This window comes from Heptranchias perlo, chromosome 4 (genome assembly GCF_035084215.1).
Source record: "Heptranchias perlo isolate sHepPer1 chromosome 4, sHepPer1.hap1, whole genome shotgun sequence".
NCBI lineage: Eukaryota > Metazoa > Chordata > Chondrichthyes > Hexanchiformes > Hexanchidae > Heptranchias > Heptranchias perlo.
Window position 1 is genome coordinate 47,400,289 of NC_090328.1, and position 18,866 is coordinate 47,419,154.

Genomic DNA, 18,866 nt, shown 5'->3' on the forward strand with positions numbered 1-18,866 from the left:
TTCTGGTCAGAATTGAATTAGCTGATTAAAGTGCTACAACTGATTTTGGTGTTGCTAAACCAGATTATGGGATAAAACTATAAAGTGTGGAAGTCAGATGAAGGCAGGGTCAAGCTCAGTATGTGGAGATGCCGGTGATGGACTGGGGTTGACAATTGTAAACAATTTTACAACACCAAGTTATATTTCCAACAACGTTCACCTGAGGAAGGAGGAAGCCTCCGAAAGCTTGTGAATTTAAAATAAAATTGCTGGACTATAACTTGGTGTTGTAAAATTGTTTACAATTGTCAAGCTCAGTAGTTGGGGTACTTCAGCAAATTCACTGTTAACCACTCTGAAAAAACATGTAAACAGTGGTTATAACCTAACATCGCTATGCTCGCCCCGCCCCAAATAAAAGCGAGGTTGGGAATGAGTAACAACCTTGCTGATATACAGCTGCCAACAAGGGACAAATGTTTGAATGACATTTATAATCAGTAAGACTGGCGCAGGCTGCCGCTCCATTTAAACACGGGAAACTGTGTGTTTATTTTTTTTAGGATTCACACACATGGAAATAGATTTCAAAAAATGACTGAGTGAGTTTCTTACCGAATGTCACTTGGTATATTAGGACCTGTGTGTTATATATCTGAAAGTTGGTAACTGACTGACAACCTCTGCAGTGTGCACCAACGGGCAGATCGTCAGTCGACCCATAGCTTGTGAGTGGAAAAGAAGAAGGAAATACAGAAGTTAAGATGGTCGACGTCGGGTTTGCTTTAAAGCCTGCAGTTTGGAAAGAGGCGGTCATATAAACAGGAGCGCTTTCTTCTCATCGAGGAGGCGTTGTACATTTCACCATTTTCTCAAAAAATGGGTCGCATTATAGTTTAATTGTGACAGTCATTATGCATTTCCTAATTTAGTCACTGGCGGTTGCACTCGGGTGCGTTTTGTTTGCTCCTGTCACCGTTTATAGCATTGACCTGGTTGGTAAATAGATCTGCGAAAGGATCCGAATAGAGGGAGCTAAGTGCCAGGGTACGGTCATGGATCCACATTTCCAGAGCGGTGAGTAAGCTGTGTGAATGTTGCCAATGAATTTGTGGCCGTGACATTGGATCACTGGTTGGTGGTAAAAATGTTGCAAACTTGGTAACAACTGTTGGGCGAGGAACACTAGGAGTGATGGAGAAGGCAAAAAAGGACCCAGTCGCATTGCTCGCATTGCGTTGGGTATTTTCAAATCCAAACCACTGCGGTTATGGGTTCTTTGTGAAATCTGCTTTTTTTTAACGTTTCAGTTCGGCAACGGATACAATTTAGGTTTGATTCTTGGTTCAGTTTTGGGTGAGGCTAACCTTACCATTTTTACCATATGTGGAGTGTATATAAGGTCCTCATTTCACCAAGTTTTTTTCTAAGTCTAAGCTGATACAATTTGATAAGTCAGTCTGTTTCCACTTCCCTGTGTGGTTCGATGCTTCTCCCTGCCGGCATCCCTCGTTTCCCTTTTTTCAACAGGACTTCACCGCCCTCCCTAAAACATATGTGATTTCTTGTGAACAGGCAAATGCTGGTGCTCAGGATCAAACTGGTAAAATCATACACAAATATAATGTGTGCTGAGATAAGGATTTGTTACAAAGTTGTGTAATGCACTCGGTTTTTGCATGCATACATTTGTACGTTACAGCCTTGAACACATTTTTGTAATTCGATATCCTTCACCATTTTTCATTGTCTCACGTCTTCCATTCTTATTGCTGGAATAATTCCTTGGCTTAGGGAGGTGGTATTTTGCAACATATTGATGCTGATGCTAAGCCAGGAACCATAAGAGAGGGTTTCACAGAAACACAATTTTTCTAATTCTATTTAAAAGTATCTATTATTTCTGACATCTGTTCTTTCAGCCAGCTGATCCTATTCATAACCATGATTGAGCATTAATATTGCAAAACATTCTCCATTTCTTTTTGTGTGATGTAGATCTGCAGGGCAAAACTAACCTAGCTTTGCCAATGAGCAGTAGCAAGAAGTTGATTGTGGCAATAAAAATTATCCAGATAAAATCAAATGAAGAAACTGTAGCAGTTAAAAATACATTTAAAATGAAATGAATATGTGGCTGGCAGTGTGCTTAAGGCTATAAAACCAGGGCGGATGACTAAACTACTTTAGTTAAATTCTGTGTGTATTAAAAGTCTTGTAACACATCCTAACCATTTAATTCTGTGTTCTGAATGAAGGAAGCAATGGAAGTACTAAGTTCATTTGCTGCAAATATTTCAATTAAGTGTAGGAATTTCAACAAATCATTATTCTACAGTGCAAAAATAATAGCATTTCAAGTTTAAAGCAATATTTCATAAGATCGTTTTTTTTAAAAAAGCCTGTATTTTAGTCAACGACAGCTGCTGTAGTTTAGTTTGTCATTCATTCTAAGTGATGGATTATAAGTGCAGATGGACATCGTGTTTGGGAGCGCAGTTTGTATTGCACTATTTGAAAAAGCAAGGTACTTTTGTTTTGTTTGTGTAATTCCCTGTAAAGGTCAGAGGGTGTTCCATAAAGACATCTGCTCAAGTGTTTCTGATTTATGGGCCCCCGCCCGATCTATGCAAGCAGCTGTTGTACTGGAGTGCAGATCGACATCCTCGTGTGTGTTCGGGGTATCCCAATCTGCTCGTGTTTATGAATTGTAAGTCTTCACTGCAGTTAATCCGAAAACATTTTTAAATTCAAATTCTTTTAGCAAAATTCAACTAAAAAGAAAAACTTCAGTAGCAAATGAGTAGAATCCAGCAATAAGAAATGCATTTTGTGGTAGTTCCCTGTACTGTATACCTTGATGCAACCTCCTGCCTGCTCAGCCAAGGCCTTGCATGGTTGAGATATGAGAAGAGTCGTATTTGAAGCTAGGAACAAAAGAATTTGGTAAAATGTTGACCGTTTCCTCCATTTTTACCCACCTCCCCCCCCCCCCCTTAGTGTGTCATGCATTCCTATTTCTGTAACACTTGCATTTAATTGGCTCAAATTTTATATACATTAAACAGCTACAACTGAAGAGGTAGAAAGCATATAAATCAAATGTGAGGATAGTGTCTGTTGAAGCTACCTGTTGAATACGACTGAGGATGTATGGAAGCAATGAATCAAACATGAGAAAAATCTATCAATGAAAGTAACATGTAGAACCAATGAAATTGCCCCAAAATAGTCTTTTGAATATCCTTTCAGCCACCATGTTTGGTTTCTCATTTATAGTATGGAAACTTAAGGTTTCAACTACATTAAACATTCAAAAATGCATATTTTCTAACATGATTTAAACTTGCCTTTTTTTGCATTTTGAGTTTCTTTTATTAACACTTTTTTTTGTTTGGAGGCCTGTTCCAGTCTGGAGTTGTATGTTTGAGGTCATTTCATGACCTTGGAGTGTTTTAGTTTGTGGCTTGGCCTATCATGTACATGGTGGATGGATGCACTATCATGATTTTTTGGTGGTCTGTTTTGGAGGGTTTTTTGTTTTCTTTTCATGTGTGCAGTTGCGGATTGTCAATTTTTTTCTGTCTGCAGCTCATGATCATGTATGCGCAGCTGCTGACTGGTTAGGGTGTATGCACAGAGTCCTGCTGTTTTTAGTTTATGGATGTACCTTTTTTTTTCCTTCACCTGGACAGTTTTTGTAAGTGGGTGAACATTATTTTGTTCACAACAAGCAGATTGTTTTATATCCCTGACAAGATTGGCCATTCACAGAGCATGCCAGGACTTTGTGTTTAAGCCTTGCCCCTTTTTCTCGAGCAATGGAGAAACTGTTTATTGTTTGTTTACTGTATTTAAACTCTTTATTGAAACATACAAGATTCTGAGGGGACTCGATCGGGTAGATGCTGAGAGGATGTTACTCCTCATGGGGGAATCTAAAACTAGGGGGCATAGTCTCAGAATAAGGGGTCGCCCATTTAAGACGGAAATGAGGAGGAATTTCTTCTCCCAGAGGGTCGGGAATCTTTGGAATTCTATACCCCAAAAAGCTGTGGAGGCTGAGTCATTGAATACATTCAAGGCTGAGTTAGACAAATTTTTGATCAGCAAGGGAGTCAAAGGATATGGGGAAAAGGCGGGAAAGTGGAGTTGAGGTTAAAAATCAGATCAGCCATGATCTCATTAAATGGCGGAGCAGGCTCGAGGGGCCGAATGGCCTACTCCTGCTCCTATCTCTTATGGTCTAACTGACGGGACTAACAACCAAGGAAACCATTTTTAGAAACAGTGAATGTAATTTGATACTTTGTATAAAAATGTTGAAACAAGGTGAAACACACTTATTGTTAACTTACCATTGGCAATGTTCAGCTACCTAGCCCCTAAGCTCTGGAATTCCCTCCCTAAACCCCTCTCCTTTTAAGACGCTCCTTAAAACCTACCTCTTTGACCAAGCTTTTGGCTACCTTTCCCAATATCTCTTTATATGACTGTGTCAAATTTTGTTTGATAATGCTTCTGTGAAGTGTCTTGGGACGTTTTACTACATTAATGGCATTATATAAATGCAAGTTGTTAACTTGGCTGAAAACATTTTGAATGACCCTATTCAAACATTGTTCGTTTAGTAAACAGACTGTTGCATGTATGACAGCTAAACTTTGCAATTTGAAATGTTGCCATTGTTTTAATTTTGATTTATATTTTGTATTGTGATCTAAATGTGTTTTTATTGCAGCTTACCAGCACCCCAAAACATGGTTGTTTTTGGATTAATGTTGCTGTCAAAAGCAGCATTGCTCTTGGAGGTGTGGATTAAAAGAACACTTTTTTGGGGAGTGTGCAGTGTATTTGGTGTCATTGGGAGTGCTGTGATTCCATGTATTTATAAATCTGGTTTTTTTCATTGATTTCTGCAACGTTTGCGAGCTGGGTAAAGTATCTGTCTGCAATTTAATGAACAGAATACTTGCACTCGTGATCTCAAAATCTTTCAGCTTGTGCGTGAATAAGTGTTGACGCAAGTGTGTTAGCTTGGCTCAGTTAGTAGTGCATTTGCCTTTGGGTCAGAAGGTTATGGCTTCAAGCCCTCCAGGACTTGAGCACATAATCTAGGCTGACACTCCAATGCATTACTGAGGGAGTGCTGCATTCAGAGATCCCATCCTTCAGATTAGATTTTCAACCAAGGCCTCAATTGCAGATTCCAGTGGTCCAGCTGGATGTTAAACTCCATGGCATGATTTGAAGAAGAGCAAGGAGTTTTCCTGGTGTCCTTGTGACAGTTCTCCCTCAACCAATTTCTCCAAAACCAGATAATTGGTCATTTATCTCATTGCTCTTTGGGAGATCTTGCTGTAATCAAAATAATTGCCATGTTTGCCTGCATACCCCCAGTTACTACACTTCCAAATTATTTATTTGTATATCAAGTGTTTTTTTTTACACAGAGTGGTGAGCATGTGGAACTCACTGCCACATGGAGTGGTTGAAGCAGATACCACTGATTCATTTAAGGGGAGTTGATGCATACATGAGGGAGAAGGGAATAGAGAGATATGGGGGCAGGGTAGTAAAGAGGTAATTTGAGTAGGAGGAGGCTCATGTGGAGTATAACAACCATCATCGACCAGTTGGACCGAACAGCCCCTTTCTTTGCTCTGTAATTCTGAGATGCGATAAGACTATAAAAGGTGGGTATGATTGAATTGCCTTGTGTCTAAATTGGTGCAGATAAACGTTAGCAGAACTTGCCCATATTTCTGAATTTTGTTCATCAAAATATGTTGGGTGAGTGCCAGATTTTTTATTCGTTCATGGGATGTGGGCATCGCTGGCGTCACAGCCAGCCACAATACTTGTTTTGGGGATGTGCTTTACTGTAATTTTATGAAGTAGGTAAAAGGAAAGAAAATGTTTTTATTGCATAAAAGCCCAATATTTGTGAATCAAATGAGGGTTTAGGATTTAATGATTTAGATCTTTTTTACGAGCCAACACTGAACTTTTAAAAAATGCTGGTGGAACCTTGGCATTCCAGCATGGTTTATACAATGGAGGATGCTTCAAGAGACTTCTCAAATACAAGGACAATGGGTGATATCTTGTGCTGAATCGATTCTGCTTGAAAACAAATGCCGAGTTGAATCATAATGGTTGGTTTCTGCTTTTAACCTTAAATCTCCCTCCCCAATCTTGTGGGTTTTTGTTTTTTTTTAGCTGACTAGCCTAATTGAATGTGCATCTGTGTAATATATGTATGTGGGTATATGTAGTCAGGTTCTATTGGATCAAATCTTTTAAATGTTTATAAAATGTTGTTTTTGTTTGTGAACACTCACCTGTACTCTCAAAACATTGAAAATTTATCAGTGCATTCTCTGAGCGCTCTCATGGTGGCAGGAATATGATTCATGTGCAGACCATTGTGCAACTGCAGTCTTGCCAGCCAGGAACTACATTCTGCAGACTGGTAGCACAGTATAACCAGCCTGACATTCACCCCTCAGACAGTACTTTTTAAAATAAAACATGAAATGGTTGTGGCAACTACCCAAAATGCTATAAATTAATTTTTGTTTTAATCTAGAAACGACCTGTATCACACCATAGATATAATTATTTAAACTGCCTAGGGTTAACTCCACAATGAATATGTCATGAACTGTCAGCACCTACTTTCACACTAGCTGGTTCTGTTAAAGATTAGCATATTATTTAAATAATTGTGAACAATTTTACAACACCAAGTTATGGTCCAGCAATTTTATTTTAAATTCACAAGCTTTCGGAGGCTTCCTCCTTCCTCAGGTGAACGTTGTTGGAAATGAAGAAGGCAAGGGTCTCCTTTCCCACCTCCTCAGGAAACCTCATCATATAGTGATTTCCTCCCTCCAGCTGCTCAAGATGCTTACAGTATTTCACTTTTCTTAGTTGCAGCTTGAAGGCAGAACGATAAAGAATCGCCTTCAAGATTATATTGTAAAACTATTGCTTGGGACTGCATGCCTTCCAGGCTGATTTAACTTGTTTGGAAAAAAAAATGGAATTTTTAAAATGAAACACTGACCCTCTCACCCCTACCTTTTCAAATTCTTTTTTTATTTGTATTACTGATCGCTATCTCTGATACAATATGCAGAACTCTTTATAATTCAGATGAGTCTGATTTGAACAATAATAAGGCTCTGTTATAAGATTTAACAGGAACAGATGTTACCTCAGACCTTATGGCTAACCTTCCTGTATTTACAAACTAAACTTGTTCAGATACACTTATGTGTTTCAAATGGCAGTGTTGCTCGATTAATGGTTTGGTTTGGCCTAGTTTGGTTATCATGGTATCTAGTAGAAATCTGTAATTGGCAGGTTTGTCATGCATCTTTCATTTTTTAATTTCTTTTTCTCGTAGTCCTGGCTGTTGTCCATTCTAGAGAAAGTTTATCAAATAATCCTGTTCAGGAAATATGAACAAGTACACCTCTGTGTGATTGCACATTTTGCCAGTAGTAGGTCTTTTTTTAGTTCCTATACACCAGAGAGGGTTGCTAATCCACTCCGCAATCAAAAACATATGAGAGTTAAGCCAGCCTGTTTTAATCAGCACCAATGAGGATACTGAGGTCGATGGTAGTGTGTTTTCCACGTGCACTCCATCCATCCCTCTGTCCTGGTGTCCTGGCTCAGATTAGGTAGTTTGACACAGACCAAAGATTGTGTCATCACATGGGGTGCAGCTGAGCCATTGTATTGAGGGGGGGGGGTGTTTATCCTATACAACTAAAGAAAGTTCTTCAATTCTGTACAGTCAGTGGAGGACTTTAAAGATGAACATGAAGAACTAACTAGTTTGTTGATCCCCACAAGTTTGTAGCAATGATATTTTACTACCTTTTTTTTTTCCAATGTTTTTTTAATATACAGGCACACTGGAGGATTAGAGTCTGGCACATGGAGATTGTGTGTAGCCCTATTCTCTCACCTCTGCTAACATAGGTTTGAATCTGAAGCAGACCAGATGGGTTAAAAATCACATTTTCAATAAAGGCTTCTAGATCACTACTGGGTCTTCACCATGAATATGGTCATCGATGATGCTGTAGTTAATGTTGCCAATATGCTGTAGTACTGCTTGGTGAGCTATGTGCTGTTCCAGCAGTTTGTTTGTGCCAAGATTTAGTGAATATAAGAACAGAGAACAACCATTAGGCAAATCTACTGGGCTGTAAGTGTTTTTTTTAAGGGAGCTAGATCGAGTTAGTGAAACTACAGCACAGAAACAGGCCATTCGGCCAACTGGTCTATGCTGGCATTTATACTGCACGAGCCTCTTCTGTTCCTACTTCATCTAACCCTATCAGCATACCCTTCTATTCCTTTCTCCCCCATGTGCTTATCTGGTTTCCCCTTAAATACATCTATACTATTTGCCTCGATTGCTCCTTGGGTAAAGAAGTTTCTCCTGAATCCCATATTGGATTTATTAGTGACTATTTTATATTTATGACCTTGAGTTTTGGACTCCCCCACAAGTGGAAACATTTTCTCTGTCTACCCTGTCATTATCTTAAAGACCTCTATCAGGTCACCCCTCAGCCTTCTCTTTTCTAGAGAAAAGAGGCCCAGCCTGTTCATCCTTTCATCTTTGTGAATCTTTTTGCACCCTCTCCAATGCCTCTATTACCTTTCTATAATATGGAGACCAGAACTGTGCACAATACTCCATGTGGTCTAAACAAGGTTTTACACAAATATAACATCATTTCTTTGCTTTTCAATTCTATCCCTCTAGAAATGAACCCTGGTGCTTGTTTTGCCTTTTTTATGGCCTTATTAACCTGCATCACTACTTTTAGTGCTTTGTGTATCTGTTCCCCTAGAGCCCTTTGCTCCTCTACCCCATTTAGACTCTTATCTTCCAAGCAATATGTGGCCTCCTTATTCTTCCTACTAAAATGCACCACCTCACACTTATCTATATTTAAATTCATTTGTCAATTACATGCCCATTTTGATGCATTCTTCCTTTGTATTAACTACACCTCCCAATTTGGTGTTGTCTGCAAATTTTGAAATTGTACTTCCGATTTCCAAATCGTTCATGTAAATTGTGAACAACAGTGGTCACAGCACCACTCCCTGTAGAACACTACTTCCCACCTTTTGCGTGACTGAGTAGCTACCCTTAACCCCTACTCTCTTCGATTTTATAGCCAGCTTGCTATCCATTCTGCTACCTGTCCTCTGCCTCCACATACTCTGACCTCAGTCATGAGTCTAGAATGTGGGACCTTCTTGAAGGCCTTTTAAAAATCCAAATATATTACATCTACTACATTACCCTTGTCTACTCTTTTTGTTACTTCTTCAAAGAATTCAATAAGGTTGGTCAAGCTTGACTTTCCCTTCTGTAATCTGCACTGACTTTTTAAATTATATTTTTATTCTCACTATGTCTTTTTATTACATCTTTGAGTAAAGATTCCATTATCTTTCCTATTAGCGACGTTAAGCTAACTGGGCTATAGTTCCCTGGACTTGTTCTATTGTCCTTTTTTAAAATATAGGAATAACATTAGCTGTCCGCCAATCCTCTGGCACTATTCCCTTTTCCAGTGAATTTTTATATATATGTAATAGTGCTTCTGCTTTCTCCTCCCTAACTACTTTTAATATTTGCAGATGCAATCCTCCCTAAGTTTGATTTAGTTTACCAAATAATCTCTTCCCCCCCCCCCCCCCATCTTAAATGTTTTAATATTTTTTTGATCTCTTCTAATGTCCTGCCCACCTTGTTAGTCTCCTTGGTAAATGCAGAGGCAAAGTAATTATTCAATATTTCTGCCATTTCACTGTTGTTACCTGTGATTTTTCTTTGTTATTTATTTGTCTGTAGAATACTTTTTTACATTCCTTGATGATTTAATCTCATAGTTCCTCTTTGCTTTCCTAATTGTTTTTTGACTTTTTTCCTAACCTCTCTTTATTCTCTTTTGTCATCCTCCTTTATTTTCTGTGTATTTAGTGTAGGCCTTTTAGTTTCAATTTTATCCTTATCTCTTTATTCATCCATGGTGTTTCATTACTGGCTAGTTTGTTCTGCTAGATTTATTTGCAGTATGCTCTTCATTAGTCTTGCCTACTTGAAGTATCCAAATGACATTATATATAAAATGATTTGTAAACAAGGGATCCTACAATATTATGTACATGGTTTGTTTTAAGGCTTTCTTTTTTAACATTTTATATTGATTTTGTCCGTACGGGGTCAGTTGACTATATCTTAGTTAATTGAGCCACTTTTCTGCACTTATGTTTAAAAATGAAACTTGGGTGTCTGATGTAGAGGAAATGAAAATATCACATTTGGTGCTATGTGGCTGATGTTGTGAGGTTGAAGATGCAGTCTAGTTTATACTGCTTCCTGTATGTATATGATCGCTGATTCAGCAGATCACCAGACATTGCAACTTTGGGAGAATCCACTCATTCTGCAGGCAATCCATGAAGCACTTCTATTTACGTGCTCAATTTTCGATCTCGTCCACACATCCACAAATATACAGCCAAAATTAACAGAATATTAGTGACCACTAATTGTAGCTTCTATTTGTCATGAAAGGGGGAAATAAAAGGCCTCAGTGTTGTCCGTATCCCCTTCAGTCTTGATCAGCCTTAAATTTGTGCATGGCATCTTACTCATAATGCTTTGAATCTTGTCTAGTTTGTTCTAAAATAAAGAAAAGTTACTTTTGAGAAATAATCTGTCGGTATTACAGTAATCTTTGCTTTCTGTTTTCATCTTTGCTCATACTAGTGTTCTATGTGAGGGTGGAGGAGTGGCTGTATCCCCAGCTGGTTAGCAGCTCTAGCAATCAAGCAAAACATAAAGTTGACTTCTCTTACTCTCTCCCACCCTGGTTGTTTCTCCTGGTATGTCCCCCATCTTTGCTTCCTCAAAAACAAGGGACGCAGAATTGAACATATCTGGCGCACAACTAGTTCAGCCATTCGTCGTCAGATCTGGCTGGAAAATATTCAAGCGCTATTGGCCTTGTTCTCCTTTGCTAAAACTGCCCACTATTTCAGAATCATCCTGGAATGTAAAGGGTAACCCCTGGCTGCTTTTCTTCAATGCCAACCATCTCCTTAAACTCCTCTTCCCTGACACTTCACCCTCACCTCCCAAAACAATGAGCTCATAGACTTCTTTGTCAATAAGATTGAGACCGTCCTGTCAGCTACCTCTGCTGCATTTTCTCCCTTCCCTTCCCTCCCCCTTTCCCCTTTCCCCTTGCCTACCTAGCCCTGAACCCGGATCTATCTCTAGTTTCTCCTATCTCCCCATATGCTCTCTCTGAACTCATCTTCACCGTTGCCTTGGAGTACCCCGAGGATCTATTCCTGCCCCCTCCTATTCCTCATCTACATGCTGCCTGTCGACAACATCATCCGAAAGCTTGACATTTGGTTCCACATGTACACCGATGACACCCAGGTCTACTTCTGCACCACCTCTCTTAACCCTTCTACTGCCTCTGTGTTGTCAGACTGCTTGTTCAATATCCAGTCCTGGATGAGCTGCAATTCCCACCAATTAAACATTGGGAAGTCTGAAGCCATAGTCTTTGTCCCTCCCCATCCCCAAACTCTGTTCCCTCACCACAGAATTCATCACTTTTCTCTGCAACTGTTGGGCTAAACTGGACTCTTTGCAACCTATTTGACCCCAACCTGAGCTTCCAACCCCATATCCTCTCCATCACAAAGTCCGTCTGCTTCCACCTCGATAACATCGGCTGTCTCCGCCTATGCCTCTATGCCTCTCTGTCCCTGCCTCAGCCTATCTGCTCCCGAAACTGTCATCCATGTCTTTTGTTACCTCCCAGACTCAATTATTCCAATGCTCTGGTGGCTGGCCTCCCATCTTCCACCCTCCATTAACTTGTGCTCATCCAAAACTGCTGTCCGTATCCTAACCCATACCAAGTCCTGCTCACCCATCACCCCCATGCTCGCTAATCCACATTGACTCCTGGTCCACCAACATATTATTTAAAATTCCCATCCTCATGTTCAAATCATAAGAACATAAGAAATAGGAGCAGGAGTAGGCCAATTGGCCGCTCAAGCCTGCTTCGCCATTCAATAAGATCATGGCTGATCTGATCCTAACCTCAAATCTAAATTCATGTCCAATTTCCTGCCCGCTCCCCGTAACCCCTAATTCCCTTTACTCCTAGAAATCAGTCCTACAACTCTCTGAAAACACTGCGTTACTCCAACTCTGACCTACGTATCCTTCACTCCACCATTGGTGGCTTTGCCTTTGGCTATCTAGGCCAGAAGTTCTGGAATTCCCTCCCTGTAGCGCTCTCTTTTTAAGACCTTCCTTCAAACCTACCTCTTTGACCAAGCTTTTAGTCATCTGTCCTAATATCTTCCCCTTTTAACTAGATGTTGATCTTTTTGTTTGATTATGCTTCCGTGAAGCACCTTGGGGTGTTCTCCTACATTAAAGGCACTATATAAATGCAAGGAGTTATTTTTGTTTCTGTCACAAGAAAATTTGCCAACTATGTGCTCGCTCAGTCTGAATGCAACATGATAAGTTAGGTCTATATAATTATGGCTTGAACATGTTGTAGCTTATAAGGCTGGAGAAGTGTTCTATGGATTATTTGTCTATCAAAAAATATAGCTGTCCTGGAACTTTGAGGGGAGAGAGATGTGTGCATTTTGAATTGAGCTGCAGCATCTTTAAACAATGGGTAGATATTTGAAATATATGTATCTTTTTTAAAAATGCTGCAGAATGGTTGTGACTGTTTTTCTCTCATTTAGGGCATCAATTATTAATGAAGAATTACATTTTAAAAACATCTTTTGCTGAAAATTTCAGTGGCTTGTATTTATTTTTTGAAAGCACATGCATGAAGCTTGTCAGTGGTGGAGGCGGTTACTATGCAGCAGATTTAAAAAAAAAATTAAATCTCCACCTTTGGAACATCTAAGAACCTCACCTATATTATTCTAGTGGCAATGTGATACTGTGTAAGTATTATAGGGGTCCAGAGTCCCTATCTGCAGAATACCTTCCTTTTATTTAGTGTGCTTTTTAAGAAAGGAGAGAAAGGGAAACCAAGGAATTATAGACCAGTTAGCCTAACATCTGTTGTGGGGAAAATGCTGGAGTCTATAATTAAGGATAGGGTGACTGAACACCTCGAATTTTCAGTTAATCAGAGAGCCAGCATGGATTTGTGAAAGGTAGCTAATGCTTGACAAACCTGATTGAATTTTTTGAAGAGGTGACTAAAGTAGTGGACAGGGGAATGTCAATGGATATTTTTTATATGGACTTCCAGAAGGCATTTGATAAGGTCCCACATAAGAGACTGTTAGCTAAGATAGAAGCCCATGGAATCGAGGGACAAGTACGGACTTGGTTAAGAAGTTGGCTGAGCGAAAGGCGACAGAGAGTAGGGATAATGGGAAGGTACTCACATTGGCAGGATGTGACTAGTGGAGTCCTGCAGGGATCTGTCTTGGGGCCTCAATTATTCACAATATTTATTAACAACTTAGATGAAGGCATAGAAAGTCTCATATCTAAATTTGCCGATGACACAAAGATTGGTGGCATTGTAAGCAGTGTAGATGAATAAAATTACAAAGCGATCTTGATAGATTAGGTGAATGGGCAAAACTGTGGCAAATGGAATTCAGTGCAGGCAAATGTGAGGTCATCCACTTTGGATCAAAGAAGGATAGAACAGGGTACTTTCTAAATGGTAAAAAGTTAAAAACAATGGATGTCCAAAGGGACTTAGGGGTTCAGATACATAGATCATTGAAGTGTCATGAACAGGTGCAGAAAATAATCAATAAGGCTAATGGAATGCTGGCCTTTTATATCTAGAGGACTGGAGTACAAGGGGGCAGAAGTTGTGCTGCAGCTATACAAAACCCTGGTTAGACCGCACCTGGAGTACTGTGAGCAGTTCTGGGCAACGCACCTTCGGAAGGACATAGTGGCCTTGGAGGGAGTGCAGCGTAGGTTTACTAGAATGATACCCGGACTTCAAGGGTTAAGTTACGAGGAGAGATTACACGAATTGGGGTTGTATTCTCTGGAGTTTTGAAGGTTAAGGGGTGATCTGATTGAAGTTTATAAGATATTAAGGGGAACAGATAGGGTGGATAGAGAGAAACTATTTCCGCTGGTTGGGGATTCTAGGAGTAGGGGGCACAGTCTAAAAATTAGAGCCAAAACTTTCAGGAGTGAGATTAGAAAACACTTCTATGCACAAAGGGTGGTAGAAGTTTGGAACTCTCTTCCGCAAATGGCAATTGATACTAGCTCAATTGCTAAATTTAAATCTGAGACAGAGCTTTTTGCCAACCAAACGTATTAAGGGATATGAGCCAAAGGCAGGTATATGAAGTTAGATCACGGATCAACCATGATCTTTATCAAATGGAGGAGCGGGCTCGAGGGGCTGAATGGACTACTCATTCCTATATGTGGAGGCAGCTTTTATGATTTCAAGTAATTACACATAACTGCGATTTGAGCTTCTGGGAACGATGACTCTGGGGCCGTGTATGAGGAGGATACAGAATATATCTGTTAATTGTTAACCGAGTAACGCACTTTTCTACAAATAGTGTTCCTTTTTATCTGTTTTTAAAGCGCATTAAATTCATTGGAATTAGCTAGCGATTAGGATAAGTACTGGTTTATAAGCTTTTTAAAAATGGAGACTGCTTCAGCACATTGTAGTACTAATGGATGGTGTGATGCAGATTTGATCACTACTTAGCTGAATGTGGGATCTCGTCCATGTTGCTTTGGGAAATATCAGCACACGTCCGATGCCTCTGCACAGGGATGGAAGGAAAAATCAAGGAGTGTCTGTATCTCGACTGACTCCGTGGACATTCTCGTGGCTGACTCATGCAGCATTGGTAGAGGCCTAAGTGCGGTTCTTCCACCCAAGAGAGTGGGGAAAAAAAAGTGGCCAAATGTACACAGTTAGGGAAGGAAAAGTCTAGGAGAAATTAGAAAGTAAAATGAATGCTTCACTGGAAATTAAGTGGAGAAATGAGGTTGCCTGATAGGTAAAGTTGAATCAAATTTTGTTGGTCTAGCATCAGTGCTCCTTCATCCACTTAAACCCTGGATGCTTTACACACGTGCTTAACACTTAAGCTTGATTTCACACTGCCCCAGGAGCAGCAAAATCTATCCTGCATGGAGTATAACTGAACTTCCTCTCAAACAAAAGGTTAGAACATAAGAACATAAGAAATTGGAGCAGGAGTAGGCCAATCTGCCCCTCGAGCCTGCTCCGCCATTCAATAAGATCATGGCTGATCTGATCCCAACCACAAATCTAAAGAACACAAGAAGTCGGAGCAGGACCCGGCCACATAGCCCCTGGGCCCTCTCCGCCACCCACAGGGCATTGACCGATCCGAACTCAGCTTCATGTCCAATTTCCTGCCCGCTCCCCATAACCCCTAATTCCCTTTACTTCTAGGAAACTGTCTATTTCTGTTTTAAATTTATCTAATGATGTAGCTTCCACAGCTTCCTGGGGCAGCAAATTCCACAGACCTACCACCCTCTGAGTGAAGAAGTTTCTCCTCATCTCAGTTTTGAAAGAGCAGCCCCTTATTCTAAGATTATGCCCCCTAGTTCTAGTTTCACCCATCTTTGGGAACATCCTTACCGCATCCACCCGATCAAGACCCTTCACAATCTTATATGTTTCAATAAGATCGCCTCTCATTCTTCTGAACTCCAATGAGTAGAGTCCCAATCTACTCAACCTCTCCTCATATGTCCGCCCCCTCATCCCCGGGATTAACCGAGTGAACCTTCTTTGTACTGCCTCGAGAGCAAGTATGTCTTTTCTTAAGTATGGAGACCAAAACTGTATGCAGTATTCCAGGTGCGGTCTCACCAATACCTTATATAACTGCAGCAATACCTAGAAAAAAGTTTCCCAACCGTCCCTGGAATTTAAAGTAATTTATATACCATCAGTGGAATTTAAAGTAATTTATATACCAGAATATTTTCAATTAGAAATTGATGTCATCAAGTCTACTGATAGGCTACACAGACTGGATGGATGAGTAGATTGTTGACAGACCAGCTATCATGAAACTGATGGGATAAGTTATTTTTTTAATTCAATCTCTGCTGTCCAGGTTGTACATCAAGGCTACAATCTCTTTCCTCTCACCCTGGCCTTCAACTGTATATAGGAGACTGATGTTGAAATAATTAAGTTTTGAGTGCAGTCTGCTGCTTGACTCTAATGATCTCATCCTAATTAATTTTCTTTTTATGGGAATTTAATTAAATTACAGTAACCAGGTTACTGATAGTCTTGCTAATTCAAAACAAAGGTCAGTGTTTATCACAAAACATCTTGACCTCAAAAGGTCCAGAACATCCTCACAACAAACAAGAATAGCCACAGTGGAAGTACTGTCGGCTGTAAATGTTAATAAAAAATTAACTATTTGAGGAAGTAACAAATTGTTTGGATTCAGTTTTATTTCTAATTTGAAATAGTCTCTTGAAATAGTTTGTGCTTTATTTTCATATCTCTGATTATAGCCTTTTATCTTATAGCTGCTAGTGCTACTCTGGCTGACAGGGTGGATTATGGTAGTGCTCACTTTTTGTTGTGGTAGCTACATTGATCTGCTTCCGGATCAGAAGCCTGACTTTAATTCTGGGGACCTGTCCCCTACTTCCCAAATCCCATAGTGGAGCTATCTGCTAATGCAAAGTGCTGCAGCTAGCAACCTGTGTCAAACTGATGAAATGGTATCAATTAGGATATATTTTCTGCCATTTAAAAATATTGGGGGTGTCAATCTTACCGTTACCTTTTTTAAATTGTAGCAGCAGTGAACATAAATGCTAAAATAAAAGCAGAAAATGCTGGAAACACTCAGGTCAGGCAACATCTATGGAGAGAGAAACAGAGTTAACATTTCAGGTCGATGACCTTTCATTTCTGCTGGGTAACTGTTCAGTAGGACTTGATCAGGACTTGCCTGCAATAATGTTCATTTCCTGTCTCAAGGCTTAACTGGTCAAGTAATGGCTGACCATATTAATCCAGGCTCTGAAGAGTGCAGAAGTGAATTTGTTCAGCTTGATTCACTAACTGCTATATCCAGATTTTGAAAAACTGATTTATAGATTTATGGCATTAGAACCAAAGTATTTGTTCTTGCATGTGTAATCCCCCTTCTGAGTTTCAAAATCCAAGAAAACAAGATCAAACTAGAATTTGAGTTTAAAAATTGTGTGCAATGCCTATTTGTGTTTGTATTGAAAATTATATTTAAATTAATTTCTTGCTAACTTTTGACCACCTTTTTGTACTTGTAATGATTTATTGAAACAATCAAGCCTTGAAGTTTTCGGTGAGCGAGAATTGATTAGAGATGGTGAGTGCAGTGCTGTAAAGTTTTAAAGTCCCATTGGTTGTTGGTTGGATGGGCACTTGGTCTGTCTGGAGCCTGTGCTCCTCGGCAGCACCCTCCTGTCAATGTTGAAACTGAGCCAGTTAATGTAACAATTGCAGCAAACTCATTTTGAACACATGCTGCCAAAACCTGCTCATTTGTTGAATTAACATCAGCTCAGCAGGTGAACTAATTGTACTGTGCCTGTAAGTTCCCCCAATGGAAAACTGCCACATCTTTCTATGAAAGCTCATAATCATTAAATATATATCTTTGAGTGTTTGTGTGTTAAATGCTGTTGGGTGTAGGAAATGTTGCTAGAACTGTTGCCTGTTCCCCATAATTGAGTCTACGTGGCCTGTTGTGTTCTGCAAACTAACCATATCAAATGGGTCTATTTTTAAGGAAGTCGGTGAGGGGAGGAAGCACTGTGGCCATTTTACACATATTGAGTTGTCATTTTGCGTTTTGCTACTGTAAAGAAACATTGGTTTAAGAAGGAAAACAACCAATGATCTGGTCACATATTTAAGCATCTTCAATGTAACGTGTACATTATTCACAGCAATAACATGTTTTAATGTTTTTTTAAATTCTGGCTGTAAACTTTTAATGGAACTGGCTTCTCATAGTTAATTGGGCTTTTTTTTTGAGCATGTAAATTTCTAATGTATTTTAGATTACAAGATTTGGACCTTCAAAGGGTACATGGGATGGTTCAATTGTTCCTAGGTATCCTGGATTAGAGCAAAGTATGGAAGAAAGGCAGCCTATTTGCAAATACAAAGTTGTGTACTCCACACAAGCATAAAGAGCAGCATCTCCATTGCATATGTGGGCTAGAAATTGCTCGGTAATCACACCTACTTTGTTCACAGTCTCAGGCTTGTGATTCTGCATTTGAGTTACTTGTGGTTTCTGTGCCAGCTAGAATTGGATGGAACTTTGTGTTAGTTTATAACTGATTAGAACAGAATATAATTCTACCTATGGCAGGCTGGTTGAAAAAGTTTGGAGTATCACTGCCTGTTCGGTCTGCCTCCTCTCGGTTGATTCTAGTACAGTACTGGTAGATGTTATTGTAGGTGCTATTTTCAGGTATCAGGCAGAAAGGCACTTGGACCAGAATTTACATTTTTTTTTAAGGAGAAAAAAGAATCTGCCCAACGTTTACCAATTAACACCCAATAGCCGACTAAAAATTTACCACCTGAAACTATCAAAAGTCACTTGATCTCTGCAAAGTTATTTTTTCCACTCTAAGCAAGAAACAGTGGAAGGTGGTACTGAAGTAACATACACAGCACAAACCACATTTTTCCTACCTGGCATTCAATGTTTTGGTGAAACAGTTTAATAATTTACTCAACTAATTTCTGGGA

General features: G+C 39.6%; 1 protein-coding gene across 3 annotated transcripts in view; it reads left to right on the forward strand.

The window, feature by feature from the left end:
• Positions 1-444: 444 nt before the first annotated feature.
• The window catches only part of lnpep (leucyl/cystinyl aminopeptidase), a 107,484-nt gene continuing 89,062 nt past the window's right edge, over positions 445-18,866 (forward strand). The window contains exon 1 of one of the 3 annotated variants that reach the window (XM_067982882.1): positions 445-1,059. In XM_067982882.1, coding sequence (XP_067838983.1) covers positions 1,038-1,059 — 22 coding nt within the window. In that variant the 5' untranslated portion in view covers positions 445-1,037. Of the gene's footprint in view, positions 1,060-2,674; positions 2,693-18,866 lie in introns of those variants that run through there. The other 2 variants (XM_067982883.1, XM_067982884.1) reach the window with 2 other exon arrangements.